This window comes from Amblyomma americanum, chromosome 3 (genome assembly GCF_052857255.1).
Source record: "Amblyomma americanum isolate KBUSLIRL-KWMA chromosome 3, ASM5285725v1, whole genome shotgun sequence".
NCBI lineage: Eukaryota > Metazoa > Arthropoda > Arachnida > Ixodida > Ixodidae > Amblyomma > Amblyomma americanum.
Window position 1 is genome coordinate 11,771,376 of NC_135499.1, and position 24,930 is coordinate 11,796,305.

Genomic DNA, 24,930 nt, shown 5'->3' on the forward strand with positions numbered 1-24,930 from the left:
ATGGCAGCTATGCTAGAATTTACTTTATTTTCCCACAGCACACCGCTGCATAGGTTAAACATGCATGCGCGTCCATAAAGACGAGCGCGAGGGGCGCACATTGAGTCATTCCGGCGATACCACGTAGCGCTCTTCATCATGGATATGTTGCGAACACACATAACGCACCTTCTTCTTCTGCCTCTTAATACATGGCACATAACCCACACCAGGGGATTGGCCAGGGTGTAGTGGCATAAACAAGGAAATTTCCATAGGAGATATGACAAAATTTTAGCACCAGCGTGAATGCTCTCGTAGCTTCTTTTTCGTTGTCCGCTCCATCGCGCGTTGAAAGCGGCTCACAGCACTTGCCCATTCGACCTTCTTGCTTGAGAAAGCAAAAAGCGTCGGAACGAAGTCTAAATGCCGCGGTGACATTCGAGGCCTTCCTGCCCATGAATAAAACCTTTCGTGATAGACTGCACATGCATTTAAACGCAGTACCTTGTCCGTACCTGTCACAAAGTGATTCTCGCACAGGCTTGACGTGCTTGACAGTGCCCAAGGGCGGCCACGATTGTCGAGCCGGCGAACTGCTTTTATCCACGCTTTGCGTCGAAGGCGGCCCCGGGAAGCATTCGGAAAGCGAAAAAATCCGAGTTTGCTTCCCTTTACATATTGGTCATTGCAGCCGTATGCATCGCCAAATGCGTCGCGCTGAACGCCCGACGGCTGCAGCAACGTACCCCGCGTAAGAAGCCGGTTTGTTTACACTTCCACGGCCGGTCTTGAGTGGAGCGCGCGACCCTTCCAATTTGTTTCGCGACACCGCCGCCAGGGGATCGGCGCATGCGCAGTCGCGTCGTGAAAAAGGCGAAGTTCCAGCCGGTCAGCAGTAGCTATTGAGTCACTCCAGGTTTAACGAGAGCTAAAACGCCGCCATTTTTTGAAAAGAACAAGCACCTTTCCCACCTACATTCTTTTTGTAAATTGGCCCGATGAAAGGCCACTATTGCTAACATGAACAAGAACAGGTGAAATTAGGTCACGGGCCCGATTATGTCACATAACCTCACGGGCCCGATCTGCAGGTCATCGACATCACAGGCAGTACTGTTGCTCACTTCTCTGAAAAACATTGTTAATTCGCGTTCGTTTGTAGGGGGAAGAAAGATTTATTCTGTGCAATGTGCAATATTATAACGGCATGCATTCACACTAGCATTCTGGCGACCATTACTGCTGAAATGGTCATTAAAAAACTCGGAAATGCGTCAACCCTAATTTCTACGCCATTCACGACAATGTGCATTTCGGGTGTTTTCTCGATTCCCGATTCATTAAATCATTTCTCTTGGGCCACAATTTTCGGCTATCGTTTTGGCACACGAGAAAGTTCGCTTGAAACTATGAGGCTCTTGCCAGACGTAGTTGTTTTGTAAGCCGATTAAGAAAGTACTTAAAAATCCGCAGATCACCATGACATTTATACCTAATGAACTTGTATAAAAGCCGTTTTATTTCTTTGATTTTTTAAATAGGTCATTCGTGATCACGGCTTACGAATTCGTGAAGATCTAGAACCTGTTGCGCACAAGCCCACAAACACTGATGCGTTTTGCCTACCTGTTCCCAAAGATCGGCCACCGAGAGAAAGAGCCCAATGCATTGTCTACAAAATTCCATGCGCCCATTGCGACGCAAGCTACATCGGCTAAACCAAAAATTTTAAAGAAAGCATTCGGCTACATAAAAACGACGTCCGAAAATTCGCAAGAGAACTCAATCCAGTAGCCGTACATTCCGAGGACTCCGACCATACAATACTTCGAAGAAGCCCGCATCCTCGGAAACGAAACAAATTGCCACACAAGGCTCCTTCTGGAATCCTGGCGTATCAAAACCACCCCGAACAATATCAACCGCACAAAAGGAAACCTGCCCCCAGTATATGCCCAGGGACTTCGCTCTTCAACTCAACGAAAAAAAGTCGTCATTCACCACCTCCCTGCAGTGCGCCAGCCTGACTAACAGCCAAAACCCCCTCCCCCTCCCCCGCTCCTTCCGCATCACAGCTGTCATTCCTTTGACCCCCCTCCTCCCCTCCATACTTAAAGACGCTTAGCTACTGCCCTCAGTCACCCCTGATGAAGGAGCCGAGACGGCTTCGAAACGTTGGGTTAAAGTTAAAATTTTTGGTTGGAGTTGTGCAGTTTATTATGTCTTCAAACCCAACCAGACAGGCAAATCTGTCAAAATGTTTAGTTTTAAAGCTCTCTTAAGCAAGGTTATCCAATATGACGCCTTTCAATATCGCAAAGGTCATTGTATTCTGCTTGACGGCGGCGATATTGATATTTAAAAGCGCGTCGCCACACGCTTTTATATAGTGAACGGCGCACTACGCGATTTCCGGCAGTTGCGAGTGCGCCGTCGGCTCAGCATACACAGCTGTGGCGAGGCGCAGCGAGTCAATATGGTTCAATACATTCTTAAGCAGCGCGAAATACAGGACGTAGAGGAAGAAACACGAGACGACACGAGCGCTTTCAATATCGTAAAGGTCATTGGATTCTGCTTGACGGCAGCCATATTTATATCTGTGGCGAGCCTTGGCGACTCACGTGGCATGGCGTTAGAGCCAATCCTCTGTTACTTCTGCTTTCACGATCAAATTTCATCGCCCCATGACCTTTTGTACGGGGGGAGTAGCGCTTTCTCTCTAAAAATGATAAAGGCCGAGCATGATGGCAACTGCCACCACCCCGTTCAAATGGGAAGCTCCATTCGTCCGCTTTCCAGATTTAGCTCGGCCCGGCTAGGCGGCGCTGAGGCGCAAGGAGGATCGTTGAGGCTAACCGAGTGATTAGGTTAATGAGTCGACGACTAAGATACGGGGTAATGGAAGTTAACAAGGAAGTGTACGAGGTGAGGCCCCACCCTTTTGCACAGGATGGCATTCACTACGGTGGGGCCACTGGAAAGAGGGTGGGTAGTAGGATAGGTCGCCAGGAAACAGCCTTTTTTAGGGGACCCAGAGCTCCGAGGGAACCAGTGTAGAGGAGCAAGAACCAAGATCAAAGGGACGATGGAACCATAGGAGAAGAAATAGACACAAGCGCCCGGGCAAAGTTAATTCAGATATAGGTTTGATGAACATGCAAGGTGGCAGGAATAGACTGAAATGGGAGGAAATAGAAGAACAGTTAATGCAGGAGGATTTAATTGTATATGGTTTATAGCAAACGAATCTTAAAGACATGGAGCAACTACCCTGTAACCCAGACTACGCATGGGAATATTGCAATTGAACAGAGGGCAGCAGAAAGGGAGGTGGAATTGGGTCGTTCATTCATAAAAGTAAGTATTTTCGTAGGGTTAAACTGGGATGCAAGGAACATTTATGGCTAAAAGGAAAACTGGCAGGAGAGCAAACACTCCTTGGCTTTGTATACCTGTAGACAGGAGCTAATGCCAAAGAGGAAAACAGGAAAATATTAGAATGTATTGCATGCGACATTGATGAGCTAGGAGGACAGGGCGAGATAATTATATTAGGCGACATGAGCGCACATATAGAGGACCTGGATTGGTACACAGATTCGACAGGAAGCATGCTGCAGCACATGTGTGACAGGCATGATTTAGTTGTATTGAACAGTACCGAGAAGTGTGAAGGGCTTATACCATGGGAGGCAGGGAGTCTGCACTCTACGATAGATTATGCACTCATATCACAGCGGATATATAATAGATTAGGAGTAATGAGCATAGATGAACATGGTTCCAGAAGTCTAGCTAGTGACCACAAGCGTATCAAGTTGAGTTTCAGAAGAGAATGCAATGAACAATCAGAGGGGAATTTTTACTCAGAAAAACAATTGGAAGCAGCAGCCAAACAAATTGAGAAAGTAATTTTTGAGGATAGTGAAACAGAATGGACTTATACCAAATTAACTCGATTATTGGGGCTAGAGCTAGCCAAGGTGCGAGTAAAGCTAAAAGGGAAAAGACGCAAACTCAAGAGTTGTTGGGATGAGAATTTCAAGACGGCGATAGAGAAACGTCAGGAAGTGTCCAGGGAACACAGATATTCCAAGGAGAGGGAGAACCAGAATTTGAAGTAGACAGAAAATGGGATACCTTCATAAAGTGTATAAGAGAAGCATCGTATTTTATTAAAGAGAAAATTAAAAGAAAGGGCGCCCAGTGGATGTCAAAAGTAAATAGAAAGGATAGAAAAGCAGCTAAAAAATTCTGGAAACATTTAAATGCAATGAGTAATAAGACTAGGCTAGAGCAAAGGTTTATTGTTGCAGATCAGGGTATTCGGCTAGAAGGGGATGAAGCGATAAAACACATAGGAACAAAGATGACGGAAAATTTTAAAGAAACAAATGTTGCACATAATTTATCTAAGGAGGATAGACCGGTTACTGCAATAGCTTCACATGAGCAAAGCGAGTGGGAAAGGGCAGAGAAGAAGGTTCCTAGTGGCACGTCAACAGGACCAGGTGGTATTCCTATTATGTTAATAAAGAAGTTCGACAATACCAATCTTGCCTTTTTCATCAGCTCATTCAAAGCTGGTGAAGAGAGCCATCGCTTATTCTGTGCTTTACAACGCTGTTCAGAAATGTGTGCACAGGTTGGAGCACAGCGTCTGCAACCAACTTTTCCGCCTGACAAAGGCTGGGTACCATGCAGACGTTTTAAGTTCCGTTGCAGAAAAACTGAAGAAAAAGCTCGGATTTGATAGGATAGGTGAAGCGAGAAAAGGGGAAAAGAAAAGGATTGCCGTGGTACCGTATCTGCACCAAGGCTCGCACAACTTGAAAAGAATTGGGAAGCATGCTGGCGTTGAAGTGGTCTTCTCGGCGCCTAATCGACTGTTTAGCCTGGTCAGGAAAATAAATGCAGTGGAAAGAGAACCACGGAGCTGCTTAATAAGGAATGCGAAAAAATTCGTGCTATGCCAGGAAGGAGTTGTTTATTCTCTGCCTCTGTCGTGTGGCAAGTGTTACATCGGCTAAACTGGCCGATGTGTGAACCAAAGAATAAAGGAGCACTAATATAATGTCTCTCGTGTCGCCATCACAGGCCACGTAGCAAACCAATGCAGACACTGCAAAGATGACGAAGACGAGGAAGACGATGACGACTCAAAAGCCTGTATTCCACTCTACAATAAATGTTCTGTGATAGCAAAGAACAGCGACTCGCTAGCTAGGGAAATAAAAGAAGCCCACCTTATAGCTACGACCCCTGACCAATGTATCGCACTCCCTCTGTAGCACTGTCAGATAAGGAAAACCGTTACCTTGATTGTGAATGCTAACTTGTGAATGGAAACTTGTGCCTGCTGTAGCGGTGATATTTCCCCCGTATGACTCTTACCTGTTGACACGTGCCTGATGTAGTGGTGATTTTGAATGTCACGCAAGACAAGCGTGCTTGTATCCTTCCCGGCCACCAGGGCAGTATTTACACTGACTGGCGGCTAATAAACGTTTTATTTGTGAGTCAGCGCTCTGTGTTGTGCCCTTTCTTCTCTTTCCCGTCTGTCGCGCTGTTATGGATCATCCTTATAAAGAAGTTAGGAAAAAAATCCAAGCAAACATTAATACAGGTAGTGAATAAAATTATAGTGGATGGGAAAGTCCCCGATGAATGACGATTAAGTAGAATGAACTTGATATATAAGGGAAAGGGGACAAAGCTGCCCGTCCTATAACAGTGACATGTGGGGTTTGCAGGGTGCTGATGAAGATAAAGGTTAGATTGGAGGCTTGGGTAGAGAACGAAGGGGTGCTGGGAAAGATACAAAATGGGTTCCGGAAACAAAGGTTGGAGGACAATCTGTCTTCATTGACGCAGTGTATAGAGATTGCTGATAAGGAACACAAGCCCCTGGCTAGCATTTCTGGATGTTAAGGGAGCCTACGACCACGTTAATCAAGAGTATCTGTGGGACATACTGGGCACATTGGATGTGGAAGACGGATTATTTAATCTTTTAAAAGATATATATATATATATATATATATATATATATATATATATATATATATATATATATATATATTTATATATATATATATGTATATGTATATATATATATATATATATATATATATATATATATATATATATATATATATATATATATATAATATGAATGTACCAGAGTGTTTATAAAATGGGAAAAAAATGTATCAGAGACTGTAGAGATACAGCGGGGGCTTAGGCAAGGATGTCCTCTGTCTCCTTTGTTGTTCATGTTGTACATGTAAGGGTTGGAGACCAAGCTAGAGAGGAGCGGACTAGGCCTTTCTTTTTTCAAGCAAGGAGAATGTATTAAACAGTCATTACCGGGACTAATATACGCCGATGATATAGTGCTAATGGCTGACAACAAGGAAGATTTACAGAAGTTGATAGACATACGTGGTACAGGGGGAGATAGATTAGGTTTCAAGTTTAGTAAAAGAAAATCTGCAGTCATGATATTTAATTATGATATCGGTGAGCATAGAATACAGGAGTTCAAGCTTGAAATAGTGGATGAGTACGAGTATCTTGAGGTGTGGATAAATAGCGGTGCTGAGTATCTGACAGAGCATGAAAAGTATGTAATGAATAAGGCTAGTAAAAATGCGGCTGTCATGAAAAACAGGGCACTGCGGAATTACAATAAGTATGAAATCGTAAGAGGGATCTGGAAAGGGGTGATGGTTCCTAGCCTGACTTTCGGTAATGCGGTCCTGTGCATGAGACCAGATGTTAAAGCAAGGTTAGAAATTAAACAACATGGCGTAGGGAGGCTAGGTTTGGGAGCACATGGCAATACACCCAATCAGGGGGTACAGGGCGATATGGGAATGGCGTCGTTCGAGAGCAGAGAAGCTAGAAGTAAGATAGGATTTGAGGAGCGATTGAAAAAATGGGTGAAAAGCAGTGGGCTAGAAAAGTTTTCAGATACCTGTATATAAGGAATGTTGACACGAAATGGAGAAAGCGAACTAGAAAATTGAAAAGCAAATATCTGGACAGCAGTAGGGGGGCAAATCAGCAAACATTGGCTAAGAAAAAGGTTAAAGAAACAGAGAGAGCTCTGTGGAAAACAGGGATGCTGACGAAATCAGCGCTTGGAACATTCAGAATTTTTAAGCAGGAAATTGTCGAAGCAAATATCTATCATAATTGTAGGGAAAGCCCATTGTTGTTTGAGGCCAGGACGGGAGTTTTGTGGAATAAGACATATAGAGGCGGGTACCACGAGATAGACACGTTGTGCGTTGCGTGCGGAGAGGAGGAGGAAACGGCTGAACACTTGATACTTTTCTGTAAAGGGCTTCACCTTACTGTAGAAAGCAGCGGGGCTGATTTATCCAAGACATTGGGGTTTAAGGACAGTAGAGGGAAAGTAGATTTTAAGCGCGTAGAAATAACCAAGCGAAGGTTATCTGATTAGTGGCTAAAATAAAAAAAATTAGTAAAATTTCATAAGTCATGGCTATGTGGCTTGAGCCAACGCCCGATTTAAAGGGTTCAGCTGTATCCACCCGCCCACCCATCTACCCACCCATTCACCCGACCCACCCACCCATCCATCCGTCCGTCAATCCATCCGTCCGTCCGTCCGTCCATCCATCCGTCCGTCCTTCCGTCCATCCGTCCGTCCGTCCATCCATCCATCCATCCTTGTGTGGCGCGCTCTCTTTACTTCTGGCCGCACATCAGGAATGCAGGTTACTGGAAGCAATTACACTCATATGCCACTAGCATGCAAAGCCATATCGTCACGTGGTGGCGACAACGCCGTGGACAATAGACGAGCTGATGTGGCACAAAATTAACTCTTTATTGGGCATTGATGTGCTTACAAAGAACTGAACAGCTCGGCGGGGGCAGTAGCAACAAACGTGCTTGGTGGTCCTCGAACAAAAGACCTGCAGCTCTTGGCCGCGCTCAATTTAAAGCTGGCAAGGAACCATCGAGACAAACCGCCATAGCAACTACAGCAATCTTGAACAATATGGAAGCAGTTGCACGTGGCTGCGGTGATTTGAGGTGTCTGGCCCAATCTTGCGTAACAACCAAAATGATAAAGCTGAGTTCCAGAAGTTTTAGCATGAACAAGCGAGCAGTACAAAGATCCGCGTCAATGTACTGTGCTGCGCATCTTTGGCGCGGCGATATTTTAAAGGAACTTCCCGCCTCAATCGCTGCCTTGCTTGCTGTCAAACTGCGAACAAAAACTAGCATATTGTGGTAACTTTTGTCTCGTTCGTAGTAAGTTTGACAGCGGTACTTGGCCCAGCCACGCATGACGCAAGTTCATAAACGTCTGCATCTGTGTCGACGGCGTCATTCGGTGGGAAGCCAGCATTGGCGGTTTCGGTTCCAAGCTTCCATCATGCGTGGCCAAACCAGATGAGCTCCGTTGTCAAACGTACTACGAGACAAAACTTACCGCAATCTGCCAGTAGCGACAAAGTCGCTGCGGTGCACAGCAAAGCATGTGAGAGAGGTGGTCTGAGTGTTGCACGTATAAATTGGCGCAGGACAACCGGTGCGAGGAGGACGAAGAGCGGCTGGTGCCCATGGAGCGGCTGCGCGAGCTGCTGGACCCGGGCGTGCTGAGCGGCTCCGTGTACCCGTCGCACGTGCGCGAGCTGCGGCTGCTCGCCGAGGAGGCCCACCAGTGGCTGTCGCGTGGCACCGTGGGCGGTGCTCTGGCGCTGGACCTTGGATGCGGGCCCATGGTTCAGTTCCCGCTGCTGCTGAGCGCCCACGTGGACGGGCTCGTGGTGGCTCACTTCTTGGACCAGACGCGGGCGCTGCTCCAGGCCTGGCTGCGCGATGACCGGGACAACGCTCTCAACCTCAACGGCATGCTCACCTCGGCCGCCCAGCTGGCCGGAAAAGGGTGAGCTGTGTGGAGTGGCAGTCATCACCGAGGGGAGCGCTGTAAAGCACTACTTAATGCGGTCCCTACCAAGAAAATTCTGTGAAGCCTCGAAGTAACTCTGGCAAGCGCGGGTTAGGCTGCAGTCAATAGGGAGAACTCGGCTGAATTCGGGGCGGGGGGGGGGGGGGCGTCGCACCACTTGTAGCCGATGGGAGGAGGGCGTCCGCCACCTAGGTCACGTCGTAACCTTGTGGCATCATCACAGCCTACCCATAGTATTGTAAGCAAATGGGAGTTGTAAGCAATTGTTCACGGGAGGTTGCTCGGGAACAGTTACATGGGTCGCACAATCCCCACCTTCCATCGCAGAGCAGCGGCGTAACGCTTAACTTCGGCACCGCTGCGCCAGAAGCGGATTGAGGACTCCCAGGGGGTCTGTGAACGTTAAGTAGAGAATAACTAATTCTGCATGCATGGGTGTTAATCCACTACACATATAGCGTCACAACCTTAAGGCGAAGCTCAAGCGTCCACTCCAGTTGAAGATTGAACACATTCTTTCGCGTCTACTCGGTTTAACTACATTAAACCATTACCACATTTTTTTTGTATTAGGGGCTTGCTAGTGATAAACGTTGCGTCGCCACGGGGCCTGGTAACGACAGACTCCGACGCTGTCCCGCTCAAGGACTTGAAATCAGGAGTGGGCGCTTATGTTGAGCGGTTGATCCTGCCACTGCCCTTCCGGCGAGCCAGAAGGATATTGCAATGCTTTTGCAAATATGACAAGTGCGCCCGCTGTTGACGAGGGCATCCTTAGCACTGTGTCACTCGCGGCGCCAAAAGCAGCAGCCTTGTCGCAACAAGTGCTGCGTACAACGCGTCTTTATTTCATTCCATTGGATACTTGCATAAATGCAAGGTACACTGTGTGCTTACTCAATGTTGCTTGGAAAGATGGCGATGAAATTGTATTTTTCGTCAATACAGCCTTCCGTGAACTCATGATAGCACGTGTAAAATAAAGAGAAATGCGTTTGTAATATAGTAATGCGCGAACACACGTCACTACGTTACCCCCTTCATTTTACAGGGCCTAAACTGGAGGGCACTAGCGGATTCAATCTTCTGTTTATCACGGTTTAAAAGTAAATTCTCATCATCAGCCTGACTACGCCCGCTGCACGGAAAAAGGTCTTTTCCCATATCACTGCAATTAACCCTGTCCTCTGCCAAATGCGGCCACCCTATCCCCGCAAACTTAATATCATCCGCCCACCTAACATTCTGCCGCCACCTGCTAAGCTTGCCTTCTCTTGGAATCCAGTCCGTTACCATTAATATCCAGCGGTTGTCTTTTGTAAAACAGCGCGAACAACGTCGGACAAAACCAAGAAGGACACGGGACAAACGCTGTTTTACAAAAGATGCATATATACCAACTCGCCCAACTGATCGTCCAGCGGTTATTTTGCCTTCGCATTACATGCCCTCACCAGGCCCATTTCCTGCTCTTGATTTTGAATACGATGTCATTAACCCACATTTCTCCTCTGACCGACTCTGTCCTCCGCCTGCCACAACGTTACACGTGTCATTTTTGTTTCAATAGCTCGCCGCGTTGTTTTTAATTTAAGTTCACTGCTGTACGTTATCCTTCAAGCTTCTGCCCTATAGCTGAGTACCGGTAAGATACAGCTGCTATTTAATTTCCTCTTGTGGGATATTCGTAAACTGCCACTCACGACATGGGAAAACCTGCCAAATGCGCTCCACCGCATTCTTATGCTTCCAGTTATTTCCCTATCATGATCCCAATCAGCGCTCTCTACCTGCCCTAAGTAGAGCTTTACCACTTCCCGCACCTCGCTGCCAATTGTAAACTGCTGTTTGCTTCTAAGTCTGTTTAACATTACTTTGGTTTTCTGAATATTAATTTTTAGAGCCACCATTTTGCTCTCCCTCATTGATCATCCCGTGCATCATCGCCTGAGTCAATCTAGTCAACGAACCGTAAATTACTAAGGTATTCGCTATTAGCTCTTATCCCCAACTGTTCTCTATTCATACCTACGAATACCTCCTGTACACAAGCCGTGAATAGCATTGGCGACATCGTGTCTCAGTGCCTGACAGCCTTCCTTGTTGGACTTTTATTGTTGGCTATATGGAGCACTGCGGTAGGTGTGCAGTTGTTATAGATCCTTCCAGTACTTTCACAAAAGACTCTACACCATGATTCAGCAATGCTTGCAAGACTTCTGGAGTTTCCACGCAGTCAAATGCTTTCACGTAATCAATGAAAGCTATATTAAGGGTTGGTTATACTCTGCTCATTTCCCTAGCACCTGATTGATAGCGTGAATATGATCTATTGTGGAATATCTTTTATCAAAGCCTGCCTGATCATTTGGTTCATTAAATTCTAAGTTCCATGTCTACTGCGCTAAAGACGGGACAGAACGAACACACAAACGTTACACAACAGCGCTCAGTTGTGTGACGTGTGTGTTCCTTGTGACCCGTCTTTAGCGCTGTAGGTATGGAAGTTAGAAACCAACTTGCCCAGCATAATGTATTGTAAATTCTAAAGCTGCCCTCCGTAAATACGTTGTATGCAACGGACAGTAATCTGATCAACTTGTAATTTTTCTAGTCCTTGGCGTCTCCTTTCTTAAGAATTAAGATAATGTTAGCGATCTTCCAAGCTTAGATCTGGTACGGGCGAGGACACTGCGTATGCAGAGTGGCTAGTTTTTCTAGCACAATATCCCCCCCATCCTGCAAGAGATCTGTTGTTAACTGATCCTCACCAGCTGATCTTCATCTTTGCATTGCCACTAAAGCTTTTTTTGCTTCCTCTTTCCTTACAGTCGTGATTCCCCATTGATATGTGATAATGTTTGCCTCATTTACGTCCTGATTACAATGGCTATACTGCATAGATTTGTGTAGTTGTCTTCAGCAAATTCATGCATGTTGCTAATGACGTTGCCCTCTGTGTGTCTAAACGAAGACATCGTATTTTGCAATGTGTAGTTTCCTCTTCACCGCTTTAGGCTACCTCCGTTCTTTATAGCATGCTCGATTCTAACCTCGTTTTTACAGGAGGTATTCTGAGGCCCAGATTGGGAACAGATGGGGATAAGAGTTAATGAAGAATACTTAAGTAATCTGGGAATCACTCAGGAGATGAACTGCGAAGCACGATCAATGAGTTGGAAAGGCATAGCAGAACAGTGGGTCTGAAAATTAACACGCAGGAAATCGAAGTAATGTTCAACAATTTGAAAGAAAACAGAAATTTACAATTGATAGTGAGGTGCTGGAAATGGTAATCTGCGAGTCATTAAGGAGATGAACTGCGAAGCATGATCAATGAGTTGGAAAGGCATAGCAGAACAGTGGGTCTGAAAATTAACACGCAGGCAATCAAAGTAATGTTCAACAGTTTGGAAGAAAACAGCAATTTACAACTGATAGTGAGGTGCTGGAACTGGTTAGGTTTATTAGGGCAGGCAGTGACCACAGATCCGAATCTCATGAGCTGAATAACTAGAAGAATAAGTGGGCGAGAGAACAAACAAGGGTTAATGACATCCTAGTCAAAATCAAAGGCATGGCATGGCAAGGCATGTAATGCGAAGGCAAGACAGCCGCTGGTCTCAAGGGTAGCGGACTGGATTCCAAAAGAAGGGAAGCGTAGCAGGTGGCGGCAGAAAGTTAGGCGGGCGGATGAACTTGAGAAAATCGAGGGACACAGTGGCCGGAGCTAGCAAAGGACAGGGATAATTGAAGAGACATGAGAGAGGCTTTTGCCCTAGATTGGGCATAGTCAGGCTGATGATGATCATGATGATTCTATCCATATTAAGCTTCTTTACGTCATATGCCTCGCGCTATTAAACTTCCTTAGGTCACATACCTTGATCAGGAGAGCAAGCTGCTGGGCTAGTTGTTGATGCATGTTGTGTTTTTTGCACTGCCCGGTAAACAGCGATCGTGAACATCTTTTTGTGTCCTCTCCTCAGTCTCTCGTGCGTATTTATGTGCTGCATTCTAAACAACAGGTACCTTGAGCTTATTGATTAACTTAACTATTCTACCGCCTACCTCACTCCTTACATCAGGATTGAGTTCCTTTGTTAAAGCCGAATATCTGTTCTGCAATGATATATAAGTTCCTCTACTTTCCCTCTTACCGCTAACTCGTTAATGAGCTTCCGATTCACTAGTTTCTTCCGTTCCCTCTTCAGCTCTAAGCTTATTCGAGACCTCACCATTCTGTGGTTGCTACAGCATACCTTGCTTGAGGACCTACACAATCTGCACGATGCTAGGGGGAGCGCACAGTATGAGCTCTATTTCATTTTTACTCTCACCAATGTGGCTCTTCCGCGTCCACTGTTCACTCGTTTGCGGAAGAAGGTATACATGATCCGTAAATTCATGTCTGCGAACTCTACTAATAACTCCTCTCTCCTAGAGTCAATATCACAGTCGCCTACTACCTGATCTCCAGCCTGCTCCTTCACTGCCTTAGCTCTGAGTTCACCCGTCAGTATAGTCTACCGCGTTTTTAGTTTTCTCATTGCCAAATACAAGTCTTTATAGATTATTTGGTCATCATGGCTGGTTGTAGGAGCGTAAGCCTGTACTACCTTCAGTCTGTACCTCTTACTAAGGCTAATTACGATAGCTGCCACCCTCTCGCTAATACAACAGAATTCCTCTGTGTTATCAGCTGTACCTTGATTGATGAGTCCCGCCTTCTTCTCGTCTGTGCAGCGGTTGCCAAGGCATAGTACGTGCTCATCACTTAGCGGTGGCCGCCGAAAATACCGCGGTTGCCGAGTTCTGATTTTCCTTGCCCGACTGCCATCGCTTGTTCTGCCTTCGCATACATGTTCATCTTGAATCATTCCCTGACCGGATATATACACACGCTGAGCAGCCGAGTGGTGCGCGCAGGCCAGCGCAGCTGAAGGACCAGCTGCGGTCACGCGTGTTGGACGTGGTGGCGTGCGACCTGTTCAACCGAGACAGCGGCAAGTTCCTGCCCGAGAAGCACGATCGCGAAGGCTCCTACGACGTGGTCGTCACCTCGATGCTGCTGGAGGCGGTCATCCAGGACCTGGACACCTACGCTAGGGTCATCAAGAGGCCAGTACTGCTGTGTTTCCGGCGCCCCTCTTTGCTTTCGAAAAGAGCGACAGCGGCACGAAGAAAATTACCTAGCGACGCGGGCCTGCCGGGGTTGTGGCGAAACAGCATTTATTTTCCGGGCAAAAAGCGCCAAGTGCGCCTACCAAGGGCAGAGTTGCCTCAAGTGTCACTCCATTCAACTTAGGATACCTGGTTGCCTCCGCTTTCATGGTGAGGACAGACACCCGTTGCACCACCTCACGCCGCCGTTTCCGCCTCGCGGTGGCATGTTGGGTGCCACGCGTCACAAATGTGGCGCGGTTTCTGTTCGGCTGCGTTGCGACTATAATAAGGCGACTGAAGTATAAAGACAGTACACATCTGTCTCACTCGTGGCAGTTTTGTGAGTATTTTATGCAAGATGCCGTCGCTCCGACTACACGAGAATCGAAAAATTATGACGGAATGCCACCGGCTGCACTGAAAAAGGACCCCGGTTATCTGGTATTTCCCGATAGTGATAACATTCCATAGAAATATGCTCGTAAGGAGTGTTTTGAAATGAACGGCGGCGCAAACAAGGACATTAGCAAGAAAGAGACACCACCACATGTGGGTCTCTTTCTAGTTAGTGTGCTTGTTTGCGCCGCTGTTCATTTCATCATGCACCAACCGCCCCTCAGGCCGTTATTCTGAAGGAGTGTTTTGAAAGCATATCTTCAAGTTTCTTGGGTATGAGAGCAACGCGCAAGATATCCTGCCAAATACAACATTTTTCCGTAGTTAACACCCACTTTTCCAACATTCTCTCGGGTGCCTTTGTTTTATTACGGCGCCATATGTGAAAAACTACACGTAGAAGCGGCAAATTTTTCTTCCAAGTGGTCCGTCGCCTTACTACTCTGGTGTGAAAAGCTGAGTACACGTCTGAAACCAAATGATCATGTTTTCTGAGCTGCTTCCCTTCATGGCTTGTACGCAACAAAATAATTCAGATGGGTGCGTTTCTCTGTGAATGGTATTGGTTACATAGAATGATGATACTATGCGACGACGTCTTCCCAATTCGTAGTGGCTAAGTAACTTTATTCGAGGACAAATTTATTGGAGCAATTTATTGTTTTTACATTTAAAACGTGAAGAAAAATCATTACAGACGACTAATTTACAAAGAGAAGTCACAAAATCAGCCCCTTATAAATTATGACGGAATGCCACCGGCTGCACTGAAAAAGGACACCGGTTATCTGGTCTTTCCCGATAGTGATAACATTCCATAGAAATATGCTCGTAAGGAGTGTTTTGAAATGAACGACGGCACAAACAAGGACTTTAACAAGAAAGAGACACCACCACATGTGGGTCTCTTTCTAGTTAGTGTCCTTGTTTGCGCCGCCGTTCATTTCATCATGCACCAACCGTATTGTAACAAAGAGGTTTCGGAGCAACGCAGACCGCCTTACTCGCTGCAGCGGAGCCGTCTGCTCCAGGAGCTAAGAGAAGCTGGCTTACTGCCTCACTTGACAGCGCAATAGACCTCTCAATAACGTATGGGTGTGGGCTAGTTGGAATACCACATTCGAGGTAAAGCGCGCAGGTAGACATGGTGTATTGAACACGACAGACATACACTCATCCCTGCTGCTGACATCAAAACAGGCAAAAAGATGTAATCTTTAGGACATGGTTGCCTAGAAACACACGCGGCAAATCTTACTGATATGGCTGCAAGATGGCAATGAAAAGTGCCTTTTCTTCCCAGTTGTTGTTCCCTTAAAAGCGAAACGAAAAGGAAGGAAAATAAGACATTACTGGAGAGAAAAGGTGCCTTTATTTGGCGCCACGTAGCCATGACTTATTTGCTTACTGCATACTACGCACGTTGTAAGAATGCTGTTATGAGCGAACATAGCTGCAAAAGATATAGATCTTGCAGATCAGCGCGTTTATTCAAGGCTGTGATGCTGGTATTACGTGAATAATCAGAGTAGATGAAACGAGCGGCGCGATTCTACAATGATTCGATGTTATTTATTAAATATACTTGATGAGGGTGCCAATTAGCCGAAGCATATTCAATTTTAGGTCGAATAAGAGTGGTGTAAGCACCTAATCGGAGGTGAGAGGTAGCGTGCTTTAAGTTATGTTTTAAGAGGCCTAATGGCCGATTAGCAGATGAAAGAATAAGATTAATGTGGTGGTTCCATGCTAGGTCTGAATGAACGTGAAGACCGTTGTATTTATACGTGGTTACCAAATCGACTGGAGTGTTATTTAAAGAATACGCTGTTTGAAATCGAGACATTCGGCTAATAGAAGACAAATTTTGTTTCGGAAAGGTTAAGCTGCATAAGCCAAGTAGAGTAGAACGTTGTTGCGGGCTAGTTGGTTCATTGCAGGAAAAAGGTTAGTACTGCGCGAATGAGACACGACACGAGAACAGTGTGTTGTCGTTTTTGTTCCTGTTCTCGTGTCGTGACTCATTAGCGCAGTACTAACCTTTTTTCTCCAAGTAGATCACCATGCTGTTACTGTCTCGAGGTCGGATTGTAAGGCTAGGCGATCTTCGTTAGTATAAATTTTGCGATAAATTACACAATCGTCAGCAAAAAGTCTGATTCGAGTAGAAATGGAGTTAGGTAAATCGTTAATAAATATCAAAGAAAGGAAGGGGCCAAGCACGCTTTCTTGTATGACGCCAGAATGTACTTGGCTGAGAGGCGAATTATGGTTATACACTGGTAAACTGACACCTGGAACAGAGAAAATTTTAACCGATTCAATAACAAGAGCGTGAATATTAAGAAACGTTCATTTTTCTTTTCTATGATAAGCTATTTTACAAGTTCTAAGGAATGGTATTTCGGTCTCTGATGGTTCTTGCTATTTTTTCATTATCCTTTTTCTCCACCAGTACTCTTTTTTTTCAGCTTCAATTAGTACTGTTCAGACAATAAAGTGGTCTTGGGAGATAGAGCAGAAGGGAGTTATGCTCTGCGTTACAACACCCTTACACCCGTGCATTGCTCAGCAGCAGTACAAAAAATACACGACAATAATTTGAGCAGATTTGAGCCACTAAAATCAAAGAATGCAAAATACACTGAATGAACTGAAATATATAGCATAAAAGCGTTCTTGAAACAATGTCTATGAGGAGAATGCTCAACTAAATCTGGAATACATCAGTGACCATTAAAAAGGTCTGGTATTTTGTAGGGCAAGTTCTTGGTTCAAGAATATATTCTTACAAGCGGTTTTTGAAGAAACTATGGTAAGATTGTACTGAATCAACAGGATAGAAAGCTGGGCTAGTTAGAGGCTGTTCGTGACGAAATTTGTAGGCGCAATCCTTACAAGCATGGAGCCCTGTAACTTGTTTACTCTTTTTCTCTGTGCTTATGAAGTCTGCGCCAGCAAATTTCGTCATTGCACTGTCTATTACTGCAAGGCCGAAGCCGCGTTTTTTTTTAAGAAACCATGTATAAGATTATACCGAATATATATATATATATATATATATATATATATATATATATATATATATATATATATATATATATATATATATATATATTGCAACAAAGAAAACACACTTTGATCACGCGTTACTTTATTAAACACATCAATTGGTGAATGTTTGAAGATTAGCGAGTGTTTAGCAATTTATGTTGTAGAAAAGATAAACCTGTGGGATCAGTGTCATGCAGGTTTTCAATGCTGAACAATTAACCTTTCTAAACTCGTTTGAGTTGTCGAACCCCGGATCAACAGACACTGTGGAGTACAGACAGAAGTAAGGCAATATTGAGTTGGCGTTTTAGCCCGACAGGGACAAGGTATATCATTTTACACAAAATGAAAATTGATCTAGAGATCACTGAATGTAATTTATGGATTTATGGATCCAACTCAAGTTTTCTTCGAAGAGAACTCCAAAGGATTTAAACGTGAAATGACGCTCAGTGTCGCACTTATAATATGTGAGGTGTTTGCTTAAATCGCCAAGTTTGTTTCTTGGCTTAAATATTACGTACTTCTATTTTATAAGTTTAACAGTAATTAAACATTTAACTGTAATTTTTAGTTTTCAAAATACCACTATTACGAAAATAAAAACCAGGAGACAAAACCGACCCTTGTTTCGGTTCATTAATGGAGATTTAACGCCCCAAAGCAATTCAGGTATAAGAGACGCAGTACTGAAGGGCTCCGGAAATTTCGACAAACTGGGGTTCTTCTTCAACATGCGCTGAGAATGCACAGTACACGGGCCTCTAGAATTTCGCCTTCATAGAAATTCGTTCACCGCGACGGGGATCGAACCCGCGTCTTTCGAGGCAGCAGCTGAACGCCATAAGCTCTGAGCCACCGCGGCGGCAGTACCGATCCTTGTGAGACGCGAAATATACGCTGTCGTATCTATGGCCTGTGTCTGTTAAAAACGTGTGATGATATTCACCATAAATACTCAAGGATTCAATTGAACAACACCTCCTGTATGTAGAAGAATGTTGCGCTTAATGAAACTACAAGCCTTTAGAAAGTCAAGAAAGTGCCGAATAGTAGATTTTCTCTCATCAGTTACTTAATATTTTTTTTTGCACGAAGCAAAGCCATTTCAGTTGATTTACATTCTCGGAATTCATAATGCTCGGTTGAAAACGAGTGCCTTTCATCTGGAGTCCTTTAACTCGTCGAGTTTTGAGGAGAAACTCAACCAACAAAGAAAACAAAGAGAGGGATCGACTGGCCTGTAATTATTGATATTGTTAAGCGGCAACCAGCCGAAGAATAAGGTGCGATGAACGATGGCAGTGAGAAGATTTTTAATGACTGCTGGCCTAGGGCTTCGTCCCGCGCCATTGCTAGCTTCGTCGTGACACTACCCGGGGCTACCGAGTCCATATAGATGACAGACGAAGAGATGGGTTCAGAGGACGGCACAACATAAATGGCATAATGGGGAAGTTCTGGTTTCAACGGTAAAAGATGTGAATAAATGAATCCTGATCTCCACGAAGCGTCCGGGCCGCAGGTCGCCAGGAGCCGACGGCCGAATCCCTGGGACGCGCTGAACGGCATGGGGGCTGTGCCCTCACGTGTGGGCACAGCCCCCAGATCATGAATGGCAGTCTACCAATATCCCTAAAGACAAAAGGATACAGAGCTGTATCTTACCAGTACTCACCTACGGGGGAGAACCGTGGAGGCTAATGATAAGGGTTCAGTTAAAGTTATGGACAGCGCAGCGAGCCATGTAAAGAAAAATGATAGGTGTAACGTTAAGAGACTGGAAGTGGCCATAGTGGGTGAGGGAACAAACACTGGCTAATGACATCCTAGTCGAAATAAAGAGGAAGAAATAGGCTTGCGCAGGGAATGTACAGCGAACGCAAGATAACTGCTGGTCCTTAAGGGTAACGTAGTGCGAGAGAACGCAAGCGTAGCAGAGGGCGGCAGAAGGTTAAGGGGGTGCATAAGATTAAGAAGTTTACTGGCATAGGGTGGGCGCAGCTGGCAAAAGATAGGATTAATTGGAGAGGCATGGAAGAGGCCTTTACCCTGCAGCGGGTGTAGTCAGGTTGACCATGATGATGATCTTTTGCAATCAATGTCCCGTCGCACTTGAGGATCGAGTCGTGTTGCTCGCAAACATTTGAAAACTTAAGCAAAATTACCTTAGATATAAAATAAACTCACACCTTCCCTTCCACATTTCTGAAGACCCGGATGACTGACGGCGTGACTTTCGTTGTACAACCATGTCTACATAGAAGCCACGAAATAATAGATTTGGTAATAGTAGTCGTTAACCGCCTACACTACGCAGGACAAATGTTTCTCCCATATCTCTCCAATTACTTTGCCAGCCGCGGCCACCTTATACCCATCTCATCCGCCCCCCTCACTTTCTGCCGCCCCGCTTGCCTCCTCTTGGAATAAATGAAACCCTTTACGTGTTCGCTGCAGCGCAGATCAAGATTTGTGGATTTTGTGCGTTCCTTGCGGTACCGAATTCTTTCTACGAGTCAAAAATTGGGTATCTGAAAAAACGGATGGTGCTTGAATATTCGCCTAAAATAACACTAAAAACAACCTCAGATGCGTCAAAACATCGCGCCCAATGCGGAGGTACCGAGGACTGTGAGGCGATGCTTGAGAAAACCGAGGTACTTTTCCGGCACCCCGGTCAGCGCACAAGAGAGGTTATGGTGGCGTTCATAAGCACGTTCATAAAAAAATCCTCTACACGTTGTCTGATGCGGAGATACTGTTCTTTGACAACACCTGATCTGGCATGGGTGATAGCAATTTTTTGCGTGTTCTTTGTGTTGATTGCCCAATGCGACTGCTCGATGGTCGCCGTTTTCCAGGTGCTTTTATATCTGTTTTTTTCCTTCTGAATAAAATTTGAGACAGGGCACCTCTTCTTCGTCCGTCGTCTCTGTTTGCGCTGTATTTTTCCTTTAAAGTGAGCGCAACCAAACTGGTGCTAATTTCCATCCTGCTATCTCACACAGGTTCTACCTCTGCAAAAAGGGGCGCATTATCCGCGGAAACTCAGACATTGGGCTCCATTATACGTTGAATTAAACTCAACTCTACTTTTCTCTGGCATGCATTTCGTGCTTGTTACAAAGAGCATGAACAATGGAGGCGACAAACTGTTTTAAATGTTTCTTTAAAATAAAATTGTCTGCTGGCTGGTTGTATAGGATAGCGAATATTGAAAGCCAGGTACAGACAAAAGCCAAAAGATGCGACAGATGCCACTAGCGCTTTTCCATTGCCCTTTGTAACGGCTCTCTCGACATTCTTATGCTCACCTCTGGCGCATTTAGCCCTTCACAGGATGTTCTTCGCTTTGAAATTCCCACAATAATTTCTGGCTTAAGTGTCGTGCGCCCCTATGTTGTCAAGTACAGCCAACCATAGCAGCGTGTTTTCGTGTCATAGCTATTTCAGTAAATGCGTCGCTGCACTCAAACTGCCCTCCAAACAACTGCCCTACCTAAAAAAATTTTGCAATTTTCCCAGTATTTAATTTTCCTCTATCCATATTTGTAGCTATGTTATAATAGCCTGCATCGGAGACTTGTATAATATAATCGACGTTGTCTCGATTCGTCACTATGAGTTGATCCTGGCTTCGTCTCCTTTACCTTTGTTTATCAAACTTTGGTACCCGCTTAGCCTAGAGTTTTGATCTTTTTTTCCGTCTCTACACTCAACCGCATAAGAATCTCACCTATTAACCGACCCTAGCTTTTCGTCTGCCATCGCACGGAGCACGCGGTGGCAGCCGCTCATACGTGGGCTAGATGATGTGCCTCATTCAGGCAGCGTTGATCCGACAGCGCATTCAAAATCTCTTCCGCCACTCGGTTCAAACTGGTGACGCCAGTCTAGCCTAGTCTGGACCCCCGATTAAGTTGTCTTGGCGTGGGTGCATCTTCTTTTTACATACCCTAGCTTATATAAGACCTACACTTTGTGTGAAAGCAGTATGCATCGACACAGGCCACTCTGATCGCCTATGCTGTTCTCGTGGCCGTAGTTGATGAGCAAAACCAGCATAACAATGATGTCGAGCACGCTTCGGCGATCAGCCTTCTTCTACACCTTTGCTAGTGAAAATTACGCTGCACTTGACATATGCTGGTAAATAAGTCTAGCCCGCTTGCGCTTAAGCGGAAGAAACCTTCGCGGTTCCCATACACGTAAGCTGCAACAACTGTGCTCGCGACCTTGGCATGGCTGCGGCGGAGAGACGCATATCCTATAAAGCGCTCACTCATGTCCCAACGCTGCTTCACATGCATGCAGAGGGAAAGGTCGGCCATCGAAGTGGAAAAAAATTTACAGTCACTGCAAAAAGATATGAAAGACTGCCTAATACACGCTTGTGAACACTGTTTGACTTAGTGAGTGACTAAATCTTTCTTGCACTTTTCGCAGGCAGGGCTGCTCTGATCCACAGTTCACTGAACACGGTGAAACTCTGTTTCTTTTATGTTTGCTCATTATTGTTACAGCGCGTATGCAACGCCAACATCAATTTATACGAAATGATCCCCATAAATTTTGGGATCACCTTCGAACTTCCGACAAGCAAATAAATCAAATCACTGTGCATAACAACGTGATTACGTGTCCTCAATCAATTGCTGCGCATTTCAATGCCTACTTTCATTCTGTATTTTCTGAAGAAAGTGCCAATGAACATGTGTTTGACTTTCCACCTGAATAATCAATCACTGTATCCTACGAAGGCGTTGTTGAATCCCTACTCCGGTTAGATACCAAAAGTTCGCATGGTCCAGATGCTATTGAAACTGCTATTAAAAATGAACTTGTCTGTATTGTTGTTAATTGCCGCAGTCTAAAAAAACAAAACTGACCAGTTCCTCTCACTCTTACAAATGACGAGCGCACATGTGGTAATTGGAACCGAGTCATGGCTGGACAGCAGCATAAGTGATGGTGAAATATTCCCTCTATCCTATACCACGTATAGGAAGGATCGCAATGTACGCGGTGGTGGTGTGTTCATCCTCGTTCATAGCAGTTTGAGAAGCGTGTCTGTTAACTTAGACAACGATTCCTCTGAAGCTGTCTGGTGCAGGGTACGGCTGGGCGATGGTACTTCTTTGGCAATTGGCTCTTTTTATAGGACGCCCGGTTCAACCTGCGCACAGCCATTTTTTGAACTTAGCAACACATTATTAGCCTTAGAAGCAAAACATATTATCCTTGCCGGTGATTTTAATATGCCCAGCGTAGAGTGGTCTTGTTTTAAACCAGTAATTCGCACTGCATCCCTCTTGTATACCGCATTCCGTGAAGTAATTGGTGCTCACTCATTATTTCAGTTCAAACCCCTACCAGACTCGGCCTTACCAGTGCTAATGTACTAGACTTGTTTTTCCAGGATTACACTGAAAAACAAGCCCTCATGAAGAATGCTCACAAACTGAAAGGATCAGGAATATCCTTGCAAAATGATTACTGCGCAGACACGCTGCGCAAGCGCCGACTACTTTGGAACAGCGCGAAAGAAGAAAAAGATAGCGGCAGAAAGGTCTGGCTTGTTCATGATAAGATTCGCGTTGGCGGCGACTTGTACATTTGGGACGACGTACACAACACACGGAAACTAGTTGCAAAAAGGGATGACACAGAAATGAGACTAGAGCAGGCAGAATAGCAATCACGGTTTTTCCAGTTTCGGCTGCTTTCACTAAATGCCCAAAGCATTGTCAACAAAATAGACAGACTGCAAGATCTTTTATTAGTATACGATCCTCATATATGCGTTATTTCTGAAACCTGGTTGCATGACGGGGTGCAGGATGATAAAATAATTTCGCCAGGTTACCAACTGTTTAGAAGAGATAGATTCTCCCGAGGTGGTGGCGTCGCAGTTATAGCAAAAAATAGTGTTGATATAGGAGAACTAGATCAGATTGATAACCACGAAAGCTTGTTTTTGAATGTCTCTGTCTGGGTTTTTTCATTCATACTATGTTCTGTGTACCGCGCACCAAATGCTGATGATCACTTTATGCAGAAATTATATGATCACCTTTTGAAATTCAGAGGAAAAAACTTAATTATAACTGGTGATTTTAATCTTCCTCAAATAAAATGGAATAACTGGAGCTATGGGCACAGTCCTTCCTGTGATATACTCATTGATATGATGCTAACTTTTAGTCTTGAACAGGTTATTACTGTTTCTACCAGAGGAGACAATATTCTAGACCTCTTATTCCTCAGTGAAATTTTCCATGAAGGAACCGCTGAAATTGATGCAGGCATTTCAGACCACAAATTAATTTCTTTTTCATCAACAATCAACGTGAATAGAAGAAAACAACGCGAACGATTTAAGGCTAGGGACTATGCTAAAGCAGATGATACATCAATTATCGATTACTTAGACCTATACCTAAATGTTGTCCATGATGATGTCGAGCTTTCATGGCAAAAGTTCAGGGACATAGCCTCTTATTGCATTAACAGATTCATTCCACTGAGAAGTGTCAAGAAACCTCCATCAAACCCGTGGATAAACAGAGATATTATCCAAACTAAGCGAAAACTAAAGCGAATGAAGAAACATAGCAGGCAGAGTTTGTCTTCCAAAAAATTGAAAACTGAATTACTAACAAAAGTGAAAGCAGCCCGAGATAAGTTTTTCAGTCATGATCTTGTTGATTTTATTTCACATGCCCCACAGAAGTTTTGGCGTTTTTTAGGTCAATCTAAACAGGCAATTCATAAAATTAAGGTTAATGATGAAATAATTGAAGACGTTTCCAGTATTGCCGAACACTTCAATGATTATTTTTGGAGTGTGTTTTCTGACCTGGATGAATTTGAACATCATAACAATGATAGGTCTTTTGTACATGACATTGTGATTTCCAGGCAAGGTGTTTTGGATATGCTCTTAAGAATTGATGTCAGGAAATCTGCCGGGCCGGATAATATACCAAATGCTTTTTTACGAAGGTATGCGGAACAGATATGCGTTTTTTTAACTGACTTTTTCAATTTATCATTACAATTAGGAGAAATACCATCTGACTGGCGTACCGCAAGAGTTGTTCCAATTCATAAAAAGGGTGACCATCTTACAGTATCGAATTATCGTCCCATTTCTATAACGACCACTTGCAGCAAATTATTAGAGCACATTGTCGCAGGCTTTATTCGTCAGTTTTTGACAGACCATAATGTCCTCTCTCCATTTCAACATGGGTTTCGAAAGGGACTGTCGACAACAACTCAACTTGTGTCAGTTGTTCATGAAATCTCTCAGGTGCTTGACACGTCCGGGCAAGTCGATATGCTTTTTTTTTATTTTAGTAAAGCATTCG

The 24,930-nt window shown here is 44.7% G+C and overlaps 1 protein-coding gene across 2 annotated transcripts in view; it reads left to right on the forward strand.

The window, feature by feature from the left end:
* The window catches only part of LOC144124453 (indolethylamine N-methyltransferase-like), a 245,642-nt gene that overhangs the window by 201,280 nt on the left and 19,432 nt on the right, over positions 1–24,930 (forward strand). For both annotated transcript variants that reach the window (XM_077657127.1, XM_077657128.1), the window contains 2 exons: positions 8,550–8,914; positions 13,868–14,059. In XM_077657127.1, the coding sequence (XP_077513253.1) occupies positions 8,550–8,914; positions 13,868–14,059 (557 nt within the window). The remainder of the gene's footprint in view (positions 1–8,549; positions 8,915–13,867; positions 14,060–24,930) is intronic.